Source organism: Cajanus cajan, chromosome 2 (assembly GCF_000230855.2).
Source record: "Cajanus cajan strain Asha chromosome 2, NIPB_CcT2T_4, whole genome shotgun sequence".
Taxonomy (NCBI): Eukaryota; Viridiplantae; Streptophyta; class Magnoliopsida; order Fabales; family Fabaceae; genus Cajanus; species Cajanus cajan.
In genome coordinates this window covers 70,917,066-70,944,718 of record NC_138518.1, presented here as the reverse complement: position 1 = coordinate 70,944,718, position 27,653 = coordinate 70,917,066, and the positions used below count along the sequence as shown (strand labels likewise).

General features: G+C 34.6%; 1 protein-coding gene across 2 annotated transcripts; it reads left to right on the top strand.

Moving 5' to 3' along the window:
• The first annotated feature begins 7,312 nt into the window (after nucleotides 1–7,312).
• On the top strand, nucleotides 7,313–26,794 carry CHR4 (chromatin remodeling 4). 2 transcript variants are annotated; one of them, XM_083068906.1, is made up of 11 exons: nucleotides 7,313–7,876; nucleotides 10,073–10,325; nucleotides 13,047–13,148; nucleotides 13,262–14,026; nucleotides 15,596–15,703; nucleotides 15,824–18,601; nucleotides 19,379–19,536; nucleotides 22,217–22,331; nucleotides 23,100–23,182; nucleotides 23,844–24,498; nucleotides 24,605–26,794. In XM_083068906.1, the coding sequence occupies exons 2-11, from the start codon at nucleotides 10,086–10,088 to the stop codon at nucleotides 26,615–26,617; spliced, it is 7,017 nt and encodes a 2,338-aa protein (XP_082925032.1). In that variant the 5' UTR covers nucleotides 7,313–7,876; nucleotides 10,073–10,085; the 3' UTR covers nucleotides 26,618–26,794. The 2 variants fall into 2 exon arrangements, with proteins under 2 accessions (XP_082925032.1, XP_082925033.1); XM_083068907.1 differs by lacking the exon at nucleotides 7,313–7,876 and adding an exon at nucleotides 7,894–8,260.
• Nucleotides 26,795–27,653: the final 859 nt, after the last annotated feature.

Sequence of the window (27,653 nt, the reverse complement as noted above, 5' to 3'; positions counted from 1 at the left end):
ATAATTTTCTAACTTAATATATTAGCATAATAAATTTCTTAAATTAATCCTTAGAAAATTTTTATAAAATTTATTTTAGAGATTTTTCTGCCTAACTATGTACATTCTTAATCTATTATAAATAAACTACCATTTAGGTTATATATTGTTTAAATTTTCTTAAATAAAATTTCTCATATTTTATAGTGTGTTTATGAAGTTGTCTAAAAAATAGTCAAATTTAATAATAAAATGTACGTTACTAAGATAATATTTCATTCATTATAAACTTAGATAATATTTATTATAATAAAATATAATAATTTACAAAAAATTATGTAGATAAATAATTATAAAAAATTAGCATGTTACAATATTACTCCTATTTATTTGTATTAAGGTAATAGTTCATGGTTCTTTTGGACATTTAAAATAATTCTTCATCGCTGTGCACAACTTTATACATGGACTTAAACTTTGGACCATGAGAAGGAAAATTCTAACATGAAGTAGCAAAAAATGTGGTACATGTGTAAAAATATAGAATTTGAGAGGGTTGTTGTTTTGGTTTTCTTGTGGTGGTGAAGGTGGGGGGTGGTCGTCGGCGCCGATGGTGAGAACGAGGAAGACAATGGCGGCGAGTGCGAGGCGAGGCCGTCGAGGGCGAGCCAAGGGCGGGGAGGGTCAGATTTGGAGGTGGCGAGGTTTTGGTCGTAGCGGATGTAGTTGACGGTGGAGAAGGCGAAGGAGAGGCCCTAGGAGAGTTGAACGCCGCAAACGACAAGGAGGGGGAGGTAGAGGTGAGGTCGGTGGCGCCGAGGAGGAGGAGGACGGCGACGACGGAGAGGCCTGCGATGGAGATTTGGGGGATGGTGAAGGGCGGGGAGGCGGAGATGGCGACGGCGGCGATGGACTTCATGGATTGGACGGGCATGGGGAGGCCGAAGAGGAGGCCGATGGCGATGTTGTAGAGAGGAGTGAAGACGGCGCCGGTGGTGAGGACGAGGAAGACGACAATGACGAGTACGACGACGAGGCCATCGAGGGCGAGCCAAGCGCGAAGAAGGTCACGCCTCCGGTGCCACCACTGTGGAAGGAGACGACACCTCCGCTGCCACCGCGTGAACGAAGTTCTGCTTCTGTTGTCACCGCGCAAACGAGGTCGCGCTTTCGCTGTCACCACTCGAAAGAGCCCGCGCCTTTTATGTCACCACGTGAAAGAGGTCACTCCTCCGTTGTCACGACATCTCCGCCACCACCACGCCTCCGCCATGCCTCCGCATATAATATAAAGACTATTTTGTAAATATAAACAAGTTAGAAAACTTGTTATTGCCAATAAATTTTATACCTCATGGATGAGGCATGTACCAAAGTACTTCGTGTTAGAAGCACTCCCATGAGAATGGCTACTTTCCTAAAACATAAACAATCAATATCAATGGTAAGCTTTCATATTATCATCTTCTGTATATGGCTTTAGTCCATTTGAATGTCGATGCAAACCTTTTTTTTCTAAAATATTTTACCAATGTTGTTTGCTACTAATGCCCAAAAAACTTGTTAGACCTCATCGTGCACTTTCTTAAATTTTATCACGAACTCTTTTTTTGCTGTAATATTTTGCTTTCTTATGGCAAGCGTGACCTATTTGTTTCACTTGCCTCCATATTTCATAAATGACAACTATAGAGATTGAACTATAAATAACCACCTATTTAGTGGTGTCATGGTTATTTTTTTTTCATTAAAACTTGAATGTATCAACAATTGATTTGCATTCGTTGTTGTCCAAGAAAACATGCTTTATCTGGTATTGTGTCTCATCTTGCATGATGTTTCCTAGTTCCTACTATATTAAGAAATAAATAAACCAATTCATTGAGAAAAAAATGAAAATAATTTGGTAAATCCATAATATCATGGTGTCTTAAGTTTTAATGAGGTAGTTTCCAAACATGGTATATTCATACGAAAAAAATCTAAACAAAATTTTAAAGTTATAGTAACTTTAAACAATGTACCATCATCTCCATTGTTTGGATCATGTTGGGTTCCTAAAACTTTTAAAATATAATAGTTTAATTTAGGTGCCAATCTCATTTTTCCTCTACAAATTGTTCAAACCATGTGAAACTAGCACACCTTTAAACATGGCATCAACTTCATCTAAATAGAGATCAACGATGTTACTATCTACATTATCATCAAAAATAACATGTTCAAAACTTATTTATAAAGACATCTTCATACGATGGACATATTTAAGCTTATAGGTAATAGATTATTGATGCTTGAAGAAGAATCTAAGTCAACAGAGGGTAACATATTTTTTATACTACTAAAATTAGAAACAATTGGAGTTTATTTGTTGAAGTCCTTCAGTGATGCTTTAACAAGATTGTACTCATTGCATGTGACATTCAAATTGATATCCTTAGGCATGTTTGAAAAATTTGCAACACAGAACAGTAAAAAAGAGAGATATTCAAAAAGTGGCAATGTATGCATATGCTTTTTTTCAGTGTGACACATTGATAGGAAAAAAAAAACTAATTAGAAAAAACATATTTAAAGTTACAACACCTTCAATTAATGTGTCATTGCCTTTTTCATCACCTCCATAATTTGGATCATGTTGGATTTCATCAATTTGAATTGTTTTGTTGCAATCCATCACTAGTGCTATTATGTGAAATGGATTGAAATCATCGTAAAAATGTTTAAATTAACTTCGAGAGGCGTACTTGACAATTTCAAGGGAGATATCAAATACTCGTACGTTCAGCAGGTAAATCATTTGAAAAAAAATTGAATACATTCATACTTCAATGAAGAGAGAGAGAGAGAAGTTTAGCTTATTGTATGCCAATGACACTAAGAGATTTAATATAAAAAAAATGAGGCATTGAATATCAAAATACTAATGTAAATTAATGGAATGAAAAAAAAAATAATAGAAAAGGAGATACGCCAATGAAATTTTTTTTTTTTAAACTCATTTATACTTATAATACTTGGAGATTTTAGTGAAACACTGAAAGCAATAAGTTTTGAGCCAAAATATTTAATGTTAAGAATTTTAATTGAATGACCAACTTTTATTTTGTCTTGTGCAATAAATATGAATGAAAATTTTGAAAAATATATTATTTTTTAATTAAAATTAGTCTTATTAAATGATTTAAAATTTTTTCTTAATTGGTGTGTAAATTCATTAAATTTGCTTAAAATTGAGTCTATAAGAAGTACTTCTTTATGATATTGTACACTTCTTTTATGTACCCATTTGATCATATGCACTTTTTTTATATCACCTTTTTAATGTGAATCCTTTTAGTTGATTTTTACCTTTTAGATTTTTGTGCACCTTTTAAAATACTAATGCAAATTCATCATATAATACAAAATTTCATTATACTTAAATTTTGTCTTACAAATATGTTTGTTATTATTAAAATAAGTTTTTTTTTAAAATTTGCGAAAATTGAATTTATTACCAAAAAAGTTTAATACAACTCAGACTTTGCTCAACCAACTAAGTTAGACTCTCTTGATCAACATGAGTTTGAATTAACAATTTTTGCCTAATTTGGTTTAAAAATTCAAAAGTAAGAGACCTTTACCTCTTATATGATTAAACTTATCTTTGGAAAATCTAGGGGAAAGGTATTTTTTTTAATGACAAAACTAACCCTCCAAACCCAATTTACATTAAGTATCTTACATATGTGTGACAAAGAAGTCAACTGTCATTTTGTCTTATTCTTTGCACAAAATTGTGAGTTGTATCTCCCTCCTCTCTAATTTTTTTATTATCTTCTACTCATCTAAAGCATCCATAAATAACATATAAGGTGTTTCATCCAATTAAGTCTTCATCTTTTCACTCCTATTTAGTTCAAAACACTTTGGTGAGTTTTATTCTAATTTCTTGTCCTTTTTGTCTAACAGTTTTTCTACTCACTATCCTAACTTTCTTCTTTGTTTATGTTTCATTGAAACTCCTCTGGTTGATATGATTTTCATATTTGGTAGAAAATAGCCCTAAAGTTTTAACTTTCTACCATTTTTCAACCTTTTCAAGACTCCAACTTTGAGATCTTCAAAGGTAAGGAAGATTACCCTATCCTTCATTTTTTCATCCATATAAATCCTCTCTAAATGTTAGATCTATTTTTTTTATATAGTTTATTTTGTTTTTTTTAACAAGTTTGGTCCTTGAAAATGATGGTAGTTTGAGTTTATAATGGAAGTCCTTCTTAAAAGTTTGTGATTATGTGTTCTATTTTGTATTCATAAGTATGAAAAAAATGCTTTTACCCTTGAATATTAACCAACTATGTGGGTGTTTTAAAATATGTTTCATTGATATCATTTTTAGATATGGTAGAAGCTATCCTAAAAGCTTATATTTTTCACAATTTTCCAATCTCTTAGAAATTCTAACTTTGAGATCTTCAAGAGTAAGGAACTTACCTTTATTCTTCACTTTTCATCCATTAAAATCCTTTTAAAATGTCAATTTTTTTTACGATTTATTTTGTGTTCTTGACAAATTTGGTCCTTGTTATTTGGCTTGAAAATATTGGTGGTTTAAGTTTATGATGAAAACTCTCCTTTAGGGACTTAAATTTTGTGTTTTTTTTTTTGTTTTCTAAGTAAGAAAATATATATGTACTTATTATTGAATTAAGTGATTGTGTTGATATATATATATATATATATATATATATATATATATATATATATATATATATATATATATTGCATTTGGAAGAAGCTAGTTCAAAAGTTTCAAAATTTCAATCTTTTTTTAGCTACCAACTTTGAGATCTTCATGGGCGAGAGAAGTGAGAACTAACTTTTATCCTCCATTTTTTTTATATTCTCTTAAATTGTCAAATCTATTGTTTTTATGGTTTATTGGATTTTTTTTTGACAAGTTTAAACTTTGTTTTTGGTTCAAAGATGGTGACAATTTAGTTTATATGATGAAAATTCTCACAATAAAAATTGAACCTAGGTCCTCATACTTCTAACTATCACAACCCTTCTTCACTCAACTACTAAGTTAATCCTAGTGATTTATTAAAAGTCTGAGACTTTGTATTTTATTTTATTTTTATTTCTAAAAATAAAAACATACATACTTTCCTTGAATTTCAAGTGGTTGTGATTGTTTTAAAATGTTTTATGTGGATTTTATAATTTAAAAAATTTACTAGAGATATGTATTGGATATTGTTAAAAATTGTCTCGATGTCATTTTAAACTATGTATCACCACACAAATTTTTCCAATTATGCCTAAACACACAAGTTTAAAAGTTATAATTTAATTATTTTCTTATTTTTTTAAAACTTTTCCTTAATTTATTTTGCATTAATTGTTGATAAAAATTAAATGAAAACATAATTCATTATTAATTTCATTACTTAAGTTTGATTTAATAATATTCTAAATTATTTAGAAAGGAAATGAAGATAATTAGTAAGGCACATGAATTATATAGTTGTACTACTTTCAAATTTTTGCTTTCATTATTATTCATTCAATAACTTTTTTTTTTTTTTTTTTTTTATATTTATTAGATTAATCTTTTAAAAGGAACATGAACTTTTGAAAAAATTTAACATATTTGTAATATATTTGTTGAATAAAGCATTAATTTCCTTACTTGTTATTGATGTAATAATATTCAAAATTATTTAGTAGGGAAAATAAAGTAATAAGGCATGAATTCAATATTTTTACCACTTTTAAATTTTTGCTTTCACAATTATTCATTTTTCAACAAATACTTTTGAAAATTATTTGCTTAATCTTTTTGGGAGAAGGCGGATCTTTTGAAAAGATATAACACATTTCTAATATATTTTGTGAATTTTATATATACGATTTCACAAGGGGTTTTGTTTTGTTTGGCATTATCATAAATAATCCACTAAATAAAAATAAAAGTATTTAATATAATAATTTGTTTATGTTTTTATTTTTATTTTAATTTTTCCTAAATTTCTTTTGAACTGATAATAAATATTAAATGGAAAATATAATTAATAATTAATTTCATTACTTATTATTGATCTAATATTCTAAATCATTTAGGAAGTAAATCAAGATACTAAGGGAAATTACAATTAATCATTAATTTTTTACTATTTTAAAATTTGTTTTCATCATTGTTCACTCTTCATCGAATAATTTTGACAATTATTAGTTTTATCTTTTAAGGAAGAAGATATATCTTTCAGAAGGCTTAAAAATATTTCGAATGTATTTTTGTAAATTCTATAGTTAACATATTTCTAATAGATTAAATTCTATATTTCGTTATTAGATGATATCTTTTCACAGTATTTTTTTTTTCCTAAAGAAAATATGCTTATTGGTTTTATGAAGAATATAAACGCAATCAATGAAAATACTTACATTATTCTGCCCATATATAGTTAGTTGGCAAAATTAGTTATTATATTTGTAGGATTTTGTGTGTGCTACTTTTAGTAACCTGTACCATTTTTTTTTAAAAACTTTTCTTGAATCAATTAAAGTATTTCATCATGAATAAGAAATTATATTATATTTTGTGAAATTTATCTTAGAATATTAAATTTAGCCCGGGAAAAGGAAACTTGTAACAACGTGATTTATAGGAGTATTCAACAATATAATAGTAGCTACTGCACAAGGATTGAGACAAAAAATCATGTTGAAAAATTTAAACACGAATGGTTGGATTGTGTAACTTAATTGAGCTTTTAATTCACTGTTTTTGAAATAGATTATTCTCCTCATCGAACTCCTATTATGACAACGTTTTCACGCACATGGTTTATAAATTTACACGTAATGTGCCAATACAAATTTGTTCTAATTTAATGAAGAAAAAAATTATCAGCTAAGTTTTACACTAAATGGCAGTTATAAATTATTATCGTAAATAATAAATTTGTTGATTTTCATAATATTATTTTAAAATTATATTAATTAATAATATATTTTAACTTATCTAAAAAGTAAAACTTTTTTAATCTGTCTCTATAAAAATAAGGTACATTCACTAAGTGACAAACTTGTGTTTAAATTTGATTTTATTGAGAGCATAATCATTAAATATTATAATTAATAATTTCGAGTTTAAGTATTAAATACATAAGTACATTAATTATTTATAAAAAATAAACTTTAATACCTTTTATAATGTCATTAAATCCAAATAAAATTATCTTTGTAAAGGATATTTTCCATAGTGGAGAAAAAAAAGGGTATGAATTTAATAATTTAAAAAAAAAAAAAGGAGAGAGGGCATGAAAGACACATGCATGAAGGAAAATATATGGCGGGTGTGATGAGGAGAAGAAGGAAGCATAGAGAGAGTGGGTATTGTTTTGTGAATGTTTGGAGAAAGGATGGTAAGTTGTTGATTGGGAGCGAGGAATTGAGAAAGAGAGGAGAAGGAACGAGGCAAAGGCTCGTGGTGATGCCACGTGGCAGGGTTGGAGTGGAAGAGTGGTTTGAGGGTTCAAGAAGAGCAAGAGAGAGAGAGAGTCTTTCCTGCCATGTCAGAGCGTAACCCCGTCCTATGACCCCGGCGAATCCGTATTTGTGTGTGTCTTTCTCTCTCTATCTACCACTCTTTCTCTCTCTACAAAGACAACATCAACAAACAACAACAACAACAACATCAACAGCTATCTCCTTTTTTTTTTTTTTTTTTTTTTTTTTCTCTCTCTATTTATTCATTTGTCTGCCCTTTTTCTCTCTTTCTCTCTCTCTCTCCTCGTATCTCTCATCTCCCTGCATCCATGCCCTAATACCACCCTTTCCCCTTTTCCCTTTCCCTCTCATGCAATCCCTCTCCCTGCTGCTGTTTGATCCACCCCCCACTTTGGTATGCTTCTCAATTTCTCACCTTTGCTCCAATTTCGCTTCTGGGGTTTTGTGTTTGTCCGTTGTTTCTTTTCAATTTCAGCTGGGTCTTGTGTTTGTGTTTGTGTTTGTGTGTGTGTGTGTGAGAGAGAGAGAGTCCCTTGATTCTCAAGCTACTTGCCCCGTGATTGTGATTCCTGCTTGCAGATTTTGTTGTTTCAATGAGCAGGATGGTGACTTGGATTTTCAGCTCTTTCTGACTAGAGGGGGATAAGGGTTTTTGTGTGAGTTGGGTGGTGTTGTGCAGAATGCTTCACCGGTTGTTGGGTGTGGATTGCTGGGTTTTGTTGTTGTTTCTGCTTGGGGTGTGCAGGAGCAGGACATACACTGATTGCCTGTTCATTGTGTATGTTGCTTTGTCTTTTTGATGGAGATTGTGTATGCTTGTTTAGATTCAGCCTGTTTGGTGTCTTTTATGTGGAAGTGTTTCTTAGTAGTCTGTCTGTGCTGTGTGAATAATCTGATCCTGCTTTGATTGAGGAATAAATGTGGATACCTGCAACGTTGTGAATCCTACAGTATCTCAGGGAAATTACCATCGTGTAGTTTTTTATGTTTATTTTTTGGGGGAAATGGCATGTCTTAGACCTGACTAATATTCTTGAATATTTTTTCACTTATTATGAATAATGCTTGCGAATGGGGAACTACCGTGTTTAGGCTATTGATTCTAAATTTCTGTGCTGTTATTCATGTTAATCTATCCTCAAAGATGTGGCGTGAAATGGAAATATTTCTGAGTGTTGAATGTCATTTGTTTTATCTGTTTTTTGGAGGGAGAGTTTTTGTTAGGTCCTGATACATGAAATGTTCATTCTTAAGCACAAAGGTGTGGTTGTTGTTGTAAATTTTCATTCTTAAGCAAATATCTCATTTGCTTTAATACATCATGAAACTGCTGGTTGAATTTCTTGATTGCCACATTCTTTTACAAGCCTTGCTGACTAATTTTAACATGATTTCCTGTCAGACTCGCGATTTTTTTGTATGAGGCAATTGATTTTGCATTCCATCGACTCATTAACGTAACAAGTAGCTGGTTAGAAACTACTTTTCTGTTGACAACAACCATGTCATTCACTTCAAGCACTGGGCTTCAGTTTTACCTAAGAATTATCTCAAGACTTAAGTAGGATGGATTTTCCAAATACATTAGATCTGGGAATAGGTCACAACTCAAATGAATCACCATGAGTTCTGAAGCTTCAACCCAAGACTAACCTATTGGATTGATTGCCTTTTAGCTATCATTGACCTTCCCTTTTGACACAAAAAACTCTTTTTATGCTGGTTTGGTTTCCAAAGAGGATGAACTTTGTCCAACCAACTTATGGATAATCAGAGACAATCTTTGGTGATTGCAGTTGTGGAAAGAAGAATAGAATGAAATGAAAATTTGATATTTTGAATCTGGCTGAGATTTATTGGGAAATGTGGTGTCCTCTTCGTATTTTCGCTTGAATCCTATCTGCCTGCTTCTCATGTTGAGCTATATTAGGCTGATCAAAATAATGTCTGTGGTGTAGTGAATAGATAATGAGCACTAAATAAATCTTTTTAAAATATTGAATGCATGTTAGCTTTTTTGTATGTTATGCAAAAGGTTTTTAAGGGGATGTATCTGAATGATCATTAGAGAGATTGGTGTATTGTGCTACATGTTTCATGTTCTTAGCCTCTTCTTGTTGTTGTTGTTTTTTTTTTTTTTTTCCCCCCCTTTCTGGGTGTAGTTTTCAGTTTTTGAGGATTTCTTACCTTGCATTTGTATCTATGCTTTCTTGCTCAATATATTCTTTGTTTATCCAAAAAAAGTAAATATAAGAATGATTTATACTTTGAATAAATAGATTAAAAGAATGCTTTCCTAGTTGGGCATACATCTAAAATATTTTTTTTGCTAATGTTTGAACTCTGCTTTCAGATATTATGAAAATACTGTTGATTACCAGGGCTATTTCAATATTTAGTTAAATACTATTTTCTGTGTTACTTTCATATTATTTGCTTGTGCTACCTTCCCGTAATTGTTTTGTGTGTGCTGTGTTAATGAACACACATGAGCAAAATATTTAATGCTGTTATAAAACCTATGATGCTTTGAATTTTTTTTTTTGTTTTCATGGCATGCTGATGGTCAAAGTGTTGATTGCTTATGCAGGATGCATATATGAATGATGAAGGAAAACAAATCATCAACACCTAAAATGCTTAACAGGAACTGGCTTTCAAAGCGTAAGCGGAGAAAGCTTCCTTTAGGATTAGGACTAGATCAGTCCTCTAAAAAAGAGCAATCCAATGGTAAAGAAGAAAATTCAACTTCTGAATCTTCTAGAAATGCTTCAGCTAAACGTGTGCTGAAGACTGAAGTAGCTACTGATCAAATGTCATCTAAGAAGAAAGGAAATGATGGGGTGAGTTGCCTTTTATGAGCCCAATTTATTATTATTATATAAGGCAAGTTTACATTAGCCCTTTAATAAAAAGAGGGGAAATAAAAATGGGATGAGATTCTTTTAGATTTCCATGTTTGGGGGCTTTTTATTCTGTCCTTTAAGGAGCTAGATTTTATTATAATTTAGGATTTCATAGGATTATGTTAGCCTTTCATTTATAGTTTCCATTTGGTTTCAAATGCTTTTTTACTATAAATAGTGGCTATAAGCCTTGGGCTAATTATAGAGTGTTGATTTTGAGAATTTGAATATTTCCTAGCATTTCTTTTTCCGTATGTGCTTGCTATTTTGTCTGAATCTAGACATTTGTTACTACATTTGTTCTTACTTTTGCTGTGTCAACTTTGCCATCGAAGAGCTTTCGGATGTCCAAAGTGGGTAAGCAATGTGAAAATGATTGCTGCTTGTAATTAGAAAAAAGATGTATTAGATTTAGCATGTCTAAAACCATGCAAATTTATAGGATGCAAAACAGCTATTAAATTGCTCATTCATTGATTGCAATTATACTAAATAAGAGATCAGCTTTCAGCCTAGATACACATAATTCCGCATACTATAATTTTTATTTGGTATGAAGCCATACCATCCTCTGTGACTTACTTTGCACTATTCCACTGCTGAGTTGTTAGTTTCCCATCAGCTGTGCGTTAATTCTACACTGAGACCTTAATTTTACCCCTACATGCAGCTGTTTGGAATTTCTGTTTCCTCAGTTCATAAGTAGCTAAGCTTGTATCTCTCTCCTTCCATGAGTATTTGGCTACATTCTCCTATCCTCATGAATTGAGGTCTGCACCCACACACGAGTGTTTTTTTTTCACTCCGAATGACCCAACTATTTTGTTTGCTTGCCCGAAATTAATCAACTTCTGGAAGATTGCTTTTGATGGACCTCTGACGTGTTGCCACATGCTGAGTTATTGAAATCTGACCAATCATGCTTCAGTGGTGTATTTGGGAATGTGAGGCTTCTTTTCCAGCTGGTTCCTCCTTATGCTTGTCCGAAATCATTGTTCCAGCTAGTTCTCTACACGATCTACCTCAGTCTGGCCTACACTTTGTCTTCTATTTGTTTGTTGGCAATGATATCTTTGAGTTTCAGGAGGCAGTGGCAGTCCAAGCGTGAATAGTGATTCCCTTGCTAAATGACGGCCAGTACCATCTTTTAGGTCACTGAGTACTGCAAGAAGCACATTTAAACTGCTGCCCCCTCTGATAATGACTTTGAAAGGCATCAAAGAGCTTATAAAGACCTGGGATGCTGAATTCAGAACTGCTCTTCACACTGCTACGAAACTTGTCAAGAATCATGCAACTTGCCTTGCATTGCCATGCAAGCAGCTTTTAAAGTGGGTGTGCTATGATCCTAGCTTAAAGTGTGCGCACTATACCATTTTCCCACTGCTGAGATCACTCTCTGAAGTTGGTTGGATGCATCATGCATCACAAAAATGCTGAAGTTGACAATTTTTTTTAGAAACATGCCAAATTCATTTCTAGCCTTGTAAGCACTGTGGTACAATACCCAGATCTTGGATTACCTCTACATTGGATGAAACACTTTCAATGTCAACATTAACATCCCAAGCATATGCTCTGCAACTGTATTATCTGTCTCCATTTGACGTGAGTATTTTTATGTTCTTTGATTGGATTTAACGAGATCACTGGAGCTACTACCAACCATTGTCAAGTCTCACGTCAGAAAAATAGATCTGGATATAATAGTGCCACTGCCTGAAACCAACTAGTAGACTTCTTTACCAAGTCACAGGCCTTGGTTGATTTTTTCTCATAACAAGATTAGCACATACGATATGTATGCTCTAGCTTGAAAAGGAATGTTAGACTTACTAATCTAGGTATTTAGCGTGGTATATATATAGTCAACTGTAGTTGTGATCATTGCTGTCAATTAATTATTAAATAGATTCTAAAAATCTGCTTGATTGCTTCTTAATTGATTTTAGTAATATTATAAATTTGAGATCAACGTGCAACCTAGATATGCAGAATTCAGCTACTCTCTAATTTGTATAGGATTGTATCATGTTCCTCAAATGTCCTGATACAAATAGCCGCTGCTTTTTGAGTTCTCTGGTAGCTTGGCAGATTTGGCATAAGAAGTATGTGTTAATATGCAATGCATGCATTTACTTGGTATTTATGTTAGGAATGTAATGCAAAAGTATTTGAAGGATAAGTACATACGGCTGCTTCTTATCTTGGGAAAAATTGTCTTTGTTTCTTGTTGAGTTGAGCTTATGGCTACTTTAAAGGGGTCTCTGTCTAATATGTAGTGCTGTAATGGGCTTGCTTGCCTGATGTTATTTTATTTGTCTAGTCTTTCATGTTACCTTTTAGAGGATGTTTTTTCTTTTCAGTCTTTCTACTGTTATTCTAACATAATCTCATCTAGTGAATTATCTTTTGGGATATATGCAATGGAATTGGATTAGGATGTCATTGTCATCTCAATATTATAAGATCCTTTTTTTTTTGTTTGTCTTCTATTTTATTTCCTAGCTGCATTTCTTATCCTGTCTTCATACTTATTTTCTTCAGTAATAATTTATTTATTCTTAAGAAGAATATTTTGGGATGCTTCCTGTTTAGGATATGTTTAATATTTCCATTTGGCTGCTCTAACACGATATAATGAAACTTCTGATCCAGTATTACTACGAATGTGTGATCTGTGATGTTGGTGGCAACTTATTGTGCTGTGATAGCTGTCCTCGCACTTATCATTTACAATGTCTTGATCCCCCTCTTAAGGTATGTCCAAATCTGGTTACATACTGTGCTTTCTATCAATTACAAACTCTTGATTCTTGGGATTTTTTTTATCTGATTTTGCTTTCAACCATTTGTGATTTTATCTCTGGAAGCGCATCCCTAATGGGAAGTGGCAATGCCCAAGATGCTTTGAAGGAAATGACCAACTAAAGCCCATAAACCACCTGGATCCAATTTCTAAACGAGCTAGGACAAAAGTTGTCACTGCAAAATCCAAAGGTCAAGTTAACTCGCTTAACCTTGAAAAAGTACCTGGACTTTTTGGAAGTAAACTTATTTCAAAGAAAAGGTCCTCAAGCAAAGGAAAATCTATTTCAGCAATGGGGATGAATTTCTTTGGGAAGAAACTGTCATCTTCTCCAGTAGATGAAACTTGTAGCAACAAACCTATTGACCCATCTCTTGAGAGTCCTATGGAAGGAACTTCATCATGTGCAGATGCTGATGAAAAGAAATTGAGCTTGTCCCCAACAGTCTCCCCTATGGACATGAAGTCAACTTCACCTGCTAAAGAAGTTTTGTCACTCTCTAAAATTACTAACTTAGAAGAAAATGAAGACCTGGAGGGGAAGTCTGATTTATCTTGCAATAAAATTCCTTCAAGAAAAACGCTTGTTCTTGCTATTGCTGCTAGCGGAGAGGAAGTGAGAAAAAGGAAGAATAAAGTTGTTAATGATAATACTAGTCAAAAGAAGCAAAGGACTGAAAAGGGGAAAAAAATTGTCAATCCTTCTATAAAGTCCAAGTCAGGGAATAATAAAGTACACAAGCAGAAATCTATAACCCATAGTGTTTCTGCATCTGTATCAAAAAAGGATGTTGGAAACAAGAATTCTTATGCCCAGCAGAAAGATGAGGTACTTGTTCTACTCTCTAATATCTTTGTTGATCTTTACTTATTTCTTTAACCTGTTACTTTTGGATCAGTAGTTATTGCATTCTCTTATAGATACTTCATTTTACTTGTTAGTTTAAATGTATATATATTTTAGTAATATTTACAATGACCTAGTTCTGTCATGATAATATTGACATTTTTATTTATGTAGTCAAAATGTTTGTATATTCATTGCTAATTTATCATATTTGATTTAATTGATATTAAAATTTCAAAATTCCACTGTATCTTATAAATTGTTGAGTTTAGGCATTGTCCTTTTTTCTCTCTGTGGGCATCAATTCTGAACCATGGTATTCTATGTAAAATAATGCAGTTGTTATTTATTAAAGCATGGCTAATTTAAATTGTCAGAGTGGTTTAGTGGAACTTTACAGTTCATATATCTCTTGCAAATTCATTTATTAGGTCTAAATGATAAAGTGGCTTATTATTGTAGCCCTACATTACAGTGATTCAGATCCACAGTAGAGGTCTTTTATGCGTGGCCTTTTGCAATTGTAATGTCCTTAAATGGCATAACTTGCCTTAAATCCTCAAATTCACTTTCATTTGCTTATTCACAGCCTACATTTCATTTCTATATATTGTCCCCATCTCCTAGGCTGCTGTAATCTTTAGTTGGGAGAAAGTAAAACATGAATATTAAAAAATAAGTAATAAAGTGCAGGCTTACAGTGATCTAGCTGTTGGCCAAATACTAAGGATACAGAAAAGAGCTATTGAATTAGATGATTTGTGTAAATATCCTTTATTAGCTAGGAGAGAGGTTTTGAATATTATTGTGTGTAGACACTTGTTCTACAAGAACAGTTTAGATGTATTACAGAATGAAGAAAAAGGATGAAAAATGAGGTATAAGCATTTCTCAAAGTGTGCAAGCTTTGCTACATTGGGTTAGATTTAGGAAGATCAGTAGCTATGTGCATGGTTATCAATCTCGAGTGATAACTCGTAATAAGTACAGAGTTTACGAGATTGTTCAGTCCCACCTGTACAACTCGGTAGTAAACTCGTTTTTGAGCAATCTCGTGCAATCTCACTCCCTCTATTGCTAAAAGCAAAAATTGGTCTTTTTAGTTTTTTATTTTTTATTTTAAGAACTACGTCTTGTGTGAAATTTTGCATAACTTTCTACTAAACATTGCTACTTTAATATTGTAATTTGCTATTTTACTTTAATATGGAATTGAAATTTTGATTTATTATGTTATTTATAAGTATTATAACATATTTTTTATATTAAATAAACTCACGAGTTTAGGATTCTAGTTTATGATTCAAGTTTATGGAGTCTCAACGAGATTACATAAACTCTCGAGATTGACAATCTTGGGTGTGTGGTTTATAGGTACCATATCAGTGTAGTGTGGTAAAGTATATTAAGCCTGCCTTTTGAATGTATTAATCCTACTATCTGATCCTTGATTTATTTTGCTATATGATCTAGAATATATTTACTATTGTTGTTGAGAGGCTACTGCATTTTTGTTACAATGTAATCATGGTTTGTTTTGCCTGGATGCAGAAGTTCCCTAAGGTAATGAAAGACACATCAAATGAACCTGATAAAGCACGAAGTCTTGTGGATGAAACATTAATGCATGAAGACAGTGCTATTGCCGAGTCTCTGCAGGTAACCATCTAGAAAGAGCTTCTGTCTGATGATTTACATTTCTTTGTTTTAGAAAATGCCTTCTCTGGTATCTTTTATGTGATTATCATGACTTACTGTACTTGGATATTCATCTCACAGGTTGATCGGGTTCTAGGGTGTCGAATTCAAGATGAAAATGCAAATTCATTGCGTCCCTTGTCTTTGAATGCTGCAGATGACTCAACTTCTGGTGATCTGTTAACATCAGAAAACCAGACCAGAGTACTAGAGGATAATTCTGCTTTTGCTAATGATCTGGATATTGAGTCAACTGAAAATCTTGTTGATGATCATCAAAATGTTGTCAAGAGTTCTGATGAAGAAAGAACATTGGATAACACTAATAGAGTGGAAAGGATTCATGTATACAGAAGATCTATAGCTAAAGAAAGTAAGAAAGGAAATCCTGTAGATTCATTAAGTAAAGACACTGATGATTTGGGTTCCTGTGCCAGGGAAGGTAAAGATCAGGATGATTCTGCTGTATCTGCTGAACAGTTGGAAAAATCAAATGACAAGATGGAGACAGAAGAGAGCATTAATGTTGCTTTAAGAAGTGAGGATAACAGTGAGCTTCAAAAAAATTGTGAAATACATGTCTCTCCTGAAACAAAACAAAAAGAAATGAATGCAGAGAAGGGAATGGGTGACAGTATTGATAATAAAGCTCAAGATGGTAACATAATTGAATGCACAGGTCCAAATGGAGAGAAAGTTTTCTATGAATTTTTAGTTAAATGGGTAGGAAAGTCTCATATTCATAATAGTTGGATTTCTGAGTCCCAGTTAAAAGTTCTTGCAAAGAGAAAACTAGAAAATTACAAGGCAAAGTATGGGATGGCGATAATTAATATTTGTGAGGAGCGTTGGAAGCAGCCTCAGCGGGTGCTTGCCCTTCGAACTTCCAACCATGGAACATCTGAAGCATTTGTAAAATGGACTGGACTGCCTTATGATGAATGTACTTGGGAAAGTTTAGATGAACCAGTGCTTCAAGATTCTTCTCATTTGATTACAGTTTTCAATAAGCTTGAAACCCTCACGCTGGAAAGGGATTCATCAAAGGAAAATTCAACTAGAAAAAGCAATGATCATCAAATTGATATATTTAATCTTACCGAGCAACCTAAGGATCTAAAAGGTGGTTCTTTGTTTCCCCATCAGCTCGAGGCTTTGAACTGGTTGCGAAAATGTTGGTATAAGTCAAAAAATGTGATACTTGCTGATGAGATGGGGCTTGGGAAAACAGTATCTGCTTGTGCTTTTCTTTCATCATTGTATTTTGAATTCAAAGTTTCACTTCCTTGCTTGGTCTTGGTACCGCTTTCTACAATGCCTAATTGGCTTGCTGAATTTGCACTATGGGCCCCAGATGTGAATGTTGTAGAATATCATGGCTGTGCTAAAGCAAGAGCCATAATTCGCCAGTATGAATGGCATGCAAATGATCCAAGTGGATTGAATAAGAAAACAGAAGCCTATAAGTTTAATGTGCTTTTAACTACATATGAAATGGTTCTTGCTGATTCTTCTCATTTGCGTGGAGTTCCTTGGGAAGTTCTTGTTGTTGATGAAGGCCATCGACTAAAGAATTCTGAAAGTAAGCTTTTCAGTTTGCTAAATACATTCTCCTTTCAACACCGTGTACTATTGACAGGTACCCCTCTCCAGAACAACCTTGGTGAGATGTACAACTTGCTTAATTTCTTGCAGCCAGCTTCGTTTCCTTCTCTATCTTCATTTGAGGAGAAATTTAATGATCTTACGACTGCAGAGAAAGTTGATGAATTGAAAAAACTTGTTGCTCCTCACATGCTTCGTAGACTTAAAAAGGATGCCATGCAAAATATCCCCCCTAAGACAGAAAGAATGGTTCCTGTTGAGTTGTCATCCATCCAAGCTGAATATTATCGTGCAATGCTTACAAAGAATTATCAAATATTGCGGAATATTGGGAAAGGGGTTGCCCAGCAATCTATGCTGAACATTGTGATGCAACTGAGGAAGGTCTGTAATCATCCATACCTCATACCAGGAACTGAGCCTGATTCTGGATCTGTTGAGTTCCTTCATGAAATGAGAATAAAGGCATCAGCTAAGTTGACTCTTCTTCATTCTATGCTAAAGATTCTATATAAGGAAGGTCACAGAGTTCTTATTTTCTCACAAATGACCAAGCTTCTTGACATCCTGGAGGACTATTTGACTATAGAATTTGGGCCTAAAACATATGAGAGAGTGGATGGATCTGTTTCTGTAACTGATCGCCAGTCAGCGATTGCACGCTTTAACCAAGACAAAAGTCGTTTTGTTTTCTTGTTATCCACTCGTTCTTGTGGACTTGGGATAAATTTGGCAACTGCTGACACTGTCATCATCTATGATTCTGATTTCAACCCCCATGCAGATATCCAAGCAATGAATCGTGCACACAGAATTGGACAATCAAATAGACTTTTGGTATACCGGCTTGTGGTTCGTGCTAGTGTTGAAGAGCGCATCTTGCAGCTTGCTAAGAAGAAACTGATGCTTGATCAGCTTTTTGTAAATAAATCTGGATCTCAAAAAGAAGTAGAAGATATTTTAAAATGGGGAACTGAGGAACTCTTCAATGATTCCCCTGGGCTTAATGGGAAAGACATGAATGAAAATAACAATAGTAGCAAAGATGAGGCAGTAGCAGATATAGAACATAAGCATCGGAAGAGGACTGGTGGCCTTGGAGATGTATACAAGGATAAGTGTACTGAGAGCAGCAGCAAGATTCTGTGGGATGAAAATGCTATTTTAAAATTGCTTGATCGCTCAAACCTTCAAGACGGTTCAACAGATATTGCTGAAGGGGATTCTGAGAATGATATGTTGGGCTCAGTGAAGGTGAAGTAATTGATTAACCTATAGTTGATACAGTATCACTACTTTAAAGTTTAAACTTTTGCTAGAAGCTAGAATATTACTGATAAGACAATAAACTTAGTCATATGGTATGTTTTTCTGACATACATGAATCTTGTTTTGCTTGTTTTCATTTAGACATAGACAAAATCCCTGTGTCCCCATCTTTTTCTCTCTTTGGTAGCTTATTCTTTTCCCTTTCTTTGGTGTTTTTGCTTTGTGAAACCATCTTTGTAGTTGTGTGCTTATATGATGATTTTTTCCTGTTCTGTCATTAATGGTTGTACTTGACTCTGTATGTAGTTCTTTGAAGTTGCATCTATGACTAACATGACACAATCTAAAGAACAAAAATTTGTTGACCTTTTCCCATTGTGCTTAATTCTCTGGAAATGTTTCATTTATTTTTAATATGATGCAAGTTTCTTTCTCTAAGGGTGAGCCTTGGTGAAATGGTATGGTTGCTGCCTTGTGACCTGTCACATGTTCAAATCCTGTAAACAGTCTCACCACTTGTTGGGGGTAGGGGGGTAAGGCTGTATACTCCTCCCCTCTCTAAACTCTGCTAGTGGGGGAGGTTCATGCACCGGGTTGCCCTTTTACTGCAAGTTTCTTTCTCCCATTAACTTTGGTTCTATCCTGTTAATTGAATGATTAGGTTTCCCCTTTAATTTTTTGTAAGTTGTATCTTTGTGCTCTGTCACATGGTTAGATATTATGTGCTCTGCCCCTTATTTTGATTGAAATTTTCTTACTTAGGCCCTTGAGTGGAATGACGAACCAATTGAAGAACATGTTGTGGGTGAATCTCCTCCTCAAGGGACTGATGATATGTGTACACAAAATCCTGAGAAAAAAGAGGATAATGCAGTGAATGGCAATGAAGAAAATGAATGGGACAGACTACTGCGTGTGAGGTAAGCAGCTTCTGGTTGTTGTCTTCTCCATTTTTGTCATATATTACTTAAACGCCCAAGTTTTGTGTGAATGATTGTTGGCTGTATAAAGTACTTATTTAATAAGAATAAAATATCATTTCAAGAGCCATTTAAGAACTTTGAATCAATGGTGAGAGCTTCCTTTTGTTGCTGAAGAGAACTTCCTCCTTGTCTGAAATGACCTGAAGTACAAACAAAAATTTTATGATATAACTATGTTTTACTTGTTTCTGTTAATCCAGCCAACTCTCATAGTGGGATAAGGCTTAAATGTTGTGTTGGTATGTGTTGACTTGATAGTTTTTTTTTTAAGGAGTTTTATACATCAGATATGCCAAGAAACTGGGTACATTTCTGAGGTGTTTGTAAGTAGTTGCAGAACTATTAGTTGCTGTTTGATTAGATTCTGTTATTCACTGTTGTAAGTTGTAACTGGCTAACTGCTCTAGTCTGTTAGGACTTTAGCAGAATCTGATGGAGTCAGTTAGCTGCTATTGCTGAATCTGTAACTGCTTAAATGAAGGCAGAAGACCTAGGAATTGGTTATATTTTAAGATTCCCTTCGCACGAAATCCCTTTTGTCTAAAGTCAATTGTCAAAATGCTAGCTGACTACTACGTTGGTCCTGTGCACAGAGTGCTGGTTATGTTGATTTGAAACAGATTCCTTAGGATTGTCTTGATCTAGATTCACAGAGGGCGAGAGCATCTGGTATAGCAGTTTGCCTGTGCTTTTCAAATTTTGCTTCATGAGCAAGAAGCAAAGCTTCAGAGTCGTGATCATTGTAAGATTCCAAAATGGTTGACTGAGTTGACAAAAGGTAATACCTAGAGGACAATATCTATGTGATCATGCAGTGTCACTAGACCACTGATTGAAACTAGTGATCAATGATGACTTTGATTCGAAGGACATACTCTATATACTATGTGTGGCCTTCTTTGTTGTGGAGTTCGGCTTGGAGTTGACACACTTTGATGCAAATATAAGAATGGTAACATGGGTGTGGATTTCTTCCCATACCTGCCAAGAACAAACTCAGCTGACCACTCTGGTAAGCATTGATTTGGAAAGAGGAGGATGGCAACCATGAGAACAGCATTTGGTGTTGGTGTTATCATTGCATGTATGCTTCACTAACTCATCCTAATTCTTGATCTCCATCCGATTCAACTTGCCGTGGAATCTCTGGATTGACCTGGTGATGGTGGATTAGAAGTGGAATGGAATGGATTGAGAAGCAACATCAGGCCCAGAAAAAAAAAACACTAATATCATACAAGTGTTAAACTAGATAGAAACATAGAAAAATGCAAGAAAGGGGTAAATATTAGAGTTTTAGAGCTTAAAGTGTTTTTGATATAATTGATCTGAATAATTTCAGTAAAAATGTAGCTATTTATTTATACACCTGAGAGATTAACTTGCTCTCTTACACAGTCTGACCACAGAGTTACTGTTGGTACACTAACCAACTTTCTGACTAACTGGCACAAGGTAACTGTCATGACTGACGGCTGGATGAGACTTACTTAGAGCCCATTTGTTTCAGCTCTTTTCATGGAAAAACCCACTTATTTTGAAAAAAAAAAAATCACTTCTAATTTTTTAAAATTGTTTAAGGGAACTTTTATTGTACTGATATATGTCTCGTTAATGATTATACTCTATGGTAGTGAATGTTGAGCTTTAAAGGGACAGTAGGAGAAAAGGTGGGAGCTGCAGAAATAAGAATATTAGATGGATGTATACGAAATGATTGTATGAGTAAATATAGATGTGACACCGATTGAGGAAAAGAGATAAAATTGGTATCGGTGGTTTGGACACAACAAACAAGACCACTAGAAGCACCAAATAGGAGGGTATATTGTTTGGTTTTCAGTCCTATGAAAAGGGTGAGAGACCAAGAAGGACATTGGAGGATGTTGTTAAGAGGAATCTTGTGGTAAATAATATCTCTACAGATTTGGCCTTTAACCTAGCTGAATAGCATTCTGTGATTCATGTAGTTGACCTCACCTAATGAGATAACACTTCTGTTGCTTAAGCTTTTGAAAGAAAAAGGAAAAAAAACAGAATCTTGACAAAAATCAGATTTCTGATATTTTTAAAAAGGTGGTTTGAGTAGCTTCTTGCTATAAGTATAGCTACTTTTTAAAATAAGAAGTGCCTTTTATAATTGTAACCAAACAAAAAATAGCTTCCGCTTTTTATAAAATCTCTTAACTAAATCACTTTTTTATATGCTCTTAAATTTTTATTTTTTTTTTGCATGAAGTGGTTAGACTCGGGTCTTGATTATGTGAAGTGGCAGAGCACTCATGCACACAAAAATGGCATACCATTGTAGATCCTAACTGCAAAATTTAGACACCCATGTAAATCCTAGCTACAATCCTAACATATTAACACAATTATTATCTATGAAAACTGAAGCAGCAAGCAATGAACTCTTTAGTATGGTAAAGGAGTTATGTTATTAGAAACTACTTATTTGAAAATTTTAACATTTTAAGTAAAACCTGTGTAATAAATTTTATCTCTACTTATGATAATAGCACAAAAAAATTGGCCATGCATTTGACAGCATAGTTAGCTATCAAGTGGCCTGACTAATATGTCTTGCCTTGAATTTCTAATGTTACCTGGTTTGTAGGTGGGAGAAATATCAAAGTGAGGAGGAGGCAGCTCTTGGTCGAGGGAAGCGGCAGAGGAAAGCTGTTTCTTATAGGGAAGTATATGCTCCACATCCAAGTGAAACAATGAGTGAGGTAATTTGCTTCATCTCTGCTCATAAGTAAAACTTATTAGTAATCTACTCGAAATATTTTAGTTATGTATTTGGTTCTGAATATTCCTGGTGGGAGACGATGACAAAAGACAGTTTTGTTTCTCATATCCTCCCATGTGCTTTTATCAGATATATAAGCTAATCTGCTAATCAAATTTAAAGATTGATTTAGTTGGATTTTGGATTTCCCGCTTTGTCATCTACCAAATTCCTTTGGAAAAATATTGGGCTCTGTAAAATAAAATCACATTTTTTTAATCAGAGATTAGTTGTGGACCTGTAACACTTCTCTATATTTACGCTTTCCAAGTTAAAAAGCTCTGTCACAACTTTCTCAAGCATGTCTGGCACCCTCAATTGTTTAGCTAGGGTAGGGTGGAATTGGTTTCTATAGCGTGGTCATATGACTCCATGCATCATTATTGAATGGTTGTGCGATGTTTAACATGGAGATTTTAATCTTATAAATTAGGACGACTTCTTTATTTGCATAGAGCTATTCCCTTCCCAGTTTATTTCCAGCTTAGTATGAGTTTAGTTATTGGTTTGAGTGGAGGACTGTGGATAGGCTTCCGTTCACAATTTAGGGTCACTTGCTTATTATTGACTATGTGAAGTTTTCATATTTGTTCATCTGTTTTACCACTTCAGCTACTGTATTTCATGTTTAACTTCATTTTAATGCCTGTAGCAATTCTGTTGGTCCATTTGTTGTTAATGCTTTCTATTGGTGTGCTTGTTCAACCAGAGTGGTGGTGAAGAGGAAAAAGAGCCAGAACCAGAGCCTGAGCATGAATATACACCAGCAGGACGGGCCATGAAAGAAAAATTGTATGATCTATTTTTCAAACTTTCTGAATTACTTCGCAGTTATTAAATATGGTTAAGGGAGATGTATAGGTGTTCATCTTCCAATCTCTTCTCATCATTCCTCTTTCCCCTCCTCTTATGCACTTTCAAAATGGTCGTATCTATCATTAGTACTGTCGGTTTGACTTAATGATTTCTTTTTGGTGTTATACTTGCGCTTCTTTCAAGGGTGTTTCTTTTGACAATGTGGGGGGTTGGAGTGCATTATTGTATTGAAAAGTTTGTTGTGTTCTAGTAAATTGTCAAGGAGTTCCTCTTTTATTTTCCTTCTTTTTCCTATGAAGTAGTTTTTTAATGCATATGTAAATATAAACCTCTGATACATTAATTAACTTCAGGAAACGATTTACCTAGAGCTCTTAGCAAGTCCTACTTGCTGTTGATAAATTAGTTATGGCAGTTTGAACATTTAAGCTATGCATAGTATATTGGTATTCCCTCTTTAGTACTATCTGTATTGATAAGATTATTCGTGGTTCAAATGTTTTAATTGGTAGTTTTCGAACTCATGGACCAAGATATCATGTCCTCTGGTAGTGGTAGATTCTGTATACCAATGGTATTCCTTAATGATTAATTGGGCCCTCAATGCTGAATATTTACACTTGCTATTGCTTAACAGTGCTAAACTCCGTGCTCGACAAAAGGTAAGAATTGCCTGGAGGAAACAGATTGAAGAATCACATCCTGCCGAGGGACTTCCAGGTAATGAGTTACTCTCTCATTCTCCGGCCATTACCAAGGGTAGGGATCTAGGGGCTGGATCGATGCATTCAGTTCAAGAGGGGCCTCCTATCAACTTAGAGGATAGCAAATACACACAACTTTCAGAAGCTCGTAATAGCAACACTGAACTCTTATCAAGGATTGACAAGCTTTCAAAACATAAAATGAATAGTCACTTTGATGCTTCTGCCAGTAATCCAGGCCGTTCTCTCCCTGATATTTTCCTTCCAAGTCATCCCAAGGGGGGGCTGAGCATGACGAATTCTATGCCCACCAACAATTTGTTGCCTGTTCTTGGACTTTGTGCTCCTAATGCCAACCAAATAGAATCGTCAGAAAGTAATATTTCAAAGTTAAATTGGAGACAAAATAGACATGGATCCAGACAAGAGTTTCCATTCAGTCTCGCCCCTTGCTCTGGGAGATCCTTGGATACTGAGGTCAGAGGTAAGGAAGTGGCAGCAAATGCCAAGCGGACAGATGCATCAACAGAAAATTTACAACCAAGTTTCAAAAATAGCATCCCTGATAACTGTCTCCCATTTGTTCCGGTATGCTCTGTAAATACATATGTGGATTTCACTGTCAATTTTAGTTGGCTTTATGCATTTGTCCTTATGATTTGTATCCTTTCCTCTCCTTTTTTTTTTCATGCAGTTTCCACCCTCTATGCAAGGAAAGGAATCTGATGCATTTGAAAATTCAGGTGGTAGATTCTCTCATTTTCAGGAGAAGATGGCCTTGCCAAACATGCCATTTGATGAAAGGTTGCTGGCCAGATTTCCACTTACATCCAAGAGCATGCCAAATTCACATCTGGACCTCTTGCCCAATTTGTCTATAGGAGGAAGACTTGAATCTTTGAATGCATCTATGCAAGACCTTCCAACAATGCCAGCATTGCCTACTTTCAAAATACCCCCCGAGGATTTATTCAGATATAATCAGCAGGACAGGGATATGCCCCCTCCTTTGGGTTTGGGACATAGGCCAACCACATTCTCATCTTTCCCAGAAAATCATAGGAAGGTGCTTGAAAACATAATGATGAGAACTGGGTCTGGATCAGGTAATTTATTGAAAAAGAAGTCAAAATCAGATGGGTGGTCTGAAGATGAACTTGATTCCCTCTGGATTGGTGTTCGTAGGCATGGAAGGGGTAATTGGGATGCTATGCTCAGAGATCCCAAGTTAAAGTTTTCGAAGTATAAAACATCTGAGGATTTATCAGTGAGGTGGGAAGAGGAACAAGTAAAGGTATTTCAGGGGCCACCTTTTCCTGCACAAAGATCATCCAAGACGACAAAGTCTACCAAATCGGCACATTTTCCAATCTCTGATGGAATGATGGAAAGGGCCTTGCAGGGGAGCAAATTTCTTTTGCCACCAAAATTTCAAAACCATCTGACTGACATGAAATTAGGGATAGGAGATTCTGCTTCTAGTCTGCCGCATTTTAGAACATTGGATCGACCTAGTCTGCAAAATGATCACTTTGCACCTCTTCCATCTTGGAGTTATGATAAAAATAGAGCAAAATTTTCTGAAGATGCTTCTGCTGAAACATCTGATAGACCAGGTACTTCTTCCAGTGTACCAACTGAAAGACCATTTCTGCTCAATTCTTTTGGAACCAGTACCACCTTGGGTTCTTTAGGTTTGAATTGCTCAGGCAGCATTGATACACAGCAGAAGGAGGATGACCAAGGACACTCCAAGCGTGGAAAGTTGCCCATACTTCTGGATGGATCACCCAATGATATACGTGATAATCGCATTAATATTGGAAATGGTGAATCTTCTAGCTCTGGATTGTTATCTAACCCCATTAGACCTGATATTTTGCACTCAAAAGCAGAGGAAGTGGGTGGAAGCAGCACTTCAAAAGACAAGCTTCCTCACTGGTTACGTGAAGCGGTGAGCTCCCCAGCCAAACTTCCTGATCCTGAACTACCACCCACAGTATCAGCCATTGCTCAATCAGTTCGCCTGTTATACGGGGAAGACAAGCCTACAATTCCTCCATTTGTGGTTCCTGGACCACCTCCCTCCCTACCTAAGGATCCCAGGAGTAGTGTCAAGAAGAAAAAGAAGAGAAGATCACACAAATTCAATCGGGGCCTTCCAGATTTTGCTGGAAACAGCAGGGACTTGCTTAGCCGTCACCATGTTGATAATGGGGCTTCGAGCTCAATTCCTTTGGGTCCACCACTACTTTCTCAGACTGGACCTCAGCAGATTGAATCTGACCTTAACTTGCCTCCTCTAAATTTGAAAGTGTCAAACCCTTCAAACTCTTCAAGAAAGGCTAATTCAGGACTGTCACCTTCTCCTGAAGTTCTCCAGCTGGTTGCATCCTGTGTTGCTCCTGGCACCCATCTTCCATCAATCCCTGGTGCTTCAAAATTTCTTGAGAGCAAGCTTCCATTGCCAAGGCCTGTTGGCAGAGCCAAATTCAAAGACTCAGAAGGTGCCTTCAGAAACAAGAATCCTAGGCAGGTTTCACCAAAAATTTGGTGTTCACCTCAGGACCAAAAAGTACTAGACCTTGACAGTGGAGATTCCAGCAAGACTCAGTCAGATCCCTCTCGGGCTGAACGGCCGGATGAAGTGGAGGTCTCATCTGAGGGAACTGTATCTGATCATGCTGTGAGAGATCAGGAAACATAACTGTAGCGTTTTGGATAAAAACTGAAAACCATATTCTTTGTTGCTGCTCAAGCCTTTTCACCAGTGCGCTAGAATTTTTGTAGATGACAGTGAGTGAACTAGCAAATATAGGATTGTTGAGAACATGTAAAGTTTTTTTTTCTCCAATTGAAATGAAATATAGTGTTGCTTGCTGGATATTGTTTGTTGCCCTCTTTGTCTGGCATGGCATTCTTTGCAATTGGACTAGTAATTCATTACAAAGCATAGTACATGTATTAGTATGGACTGAAGCATGATGGAAGCAACATTAGTAATGCAGTGGCATTGGCATAGTAAATGTTCTTGTATTCAACAACAGGAATTTAGAGGTCAAGCCATCTTCGACCGAGAATTCAGTTCCATGTGTTCATGAGAATTTTAAAATAATTTACTTTGTATTTAATGATATAGGAAAACTTATATTTTGTTTTGACATATCTAATTGAATTGAATGGGTCTCTAAGAGGCTTTCCGAACCGCAAATGTTTTGACTGATGTCCAAAAGACATACATAGCTCACGATTAGGATGTTTTATTTTTATGAAATAATTGTTTTCTCTTATCCGAAAGCTTTCTAAAAGTTAAAAAAAAAAAGACTATTTAAAACAATTAAACTAAATCAAAAGAGAAGTAAGGCCAAATACTCAAAAGAAAGGTTTCGTAAAAAGTTTCTACAACAAATTCTGAAAACCAAAATGTAGTTTTTAATTTAGTAAAGAGGATTTTTAGAACATACACAACTTATTTACAAAGTTCCTTCTTTGAATCAAACTTAAATTGTTGAATTTTAATAAAATTTGATATAAGCATATACGGGAATATGAAGTTATAATCCAATGATTGAATCGATAAAATTTATATTAAATATAAAATTATTGAACAATATAATAATTGATAAAAATTATATTGGTATCATTTCAATAATTTTCATGATACAATCAATGTCATTATTGCCACCAACACATTCACCCTTACTTTCCATACCATCAGAATTATCATCACCACTTCCATCTTC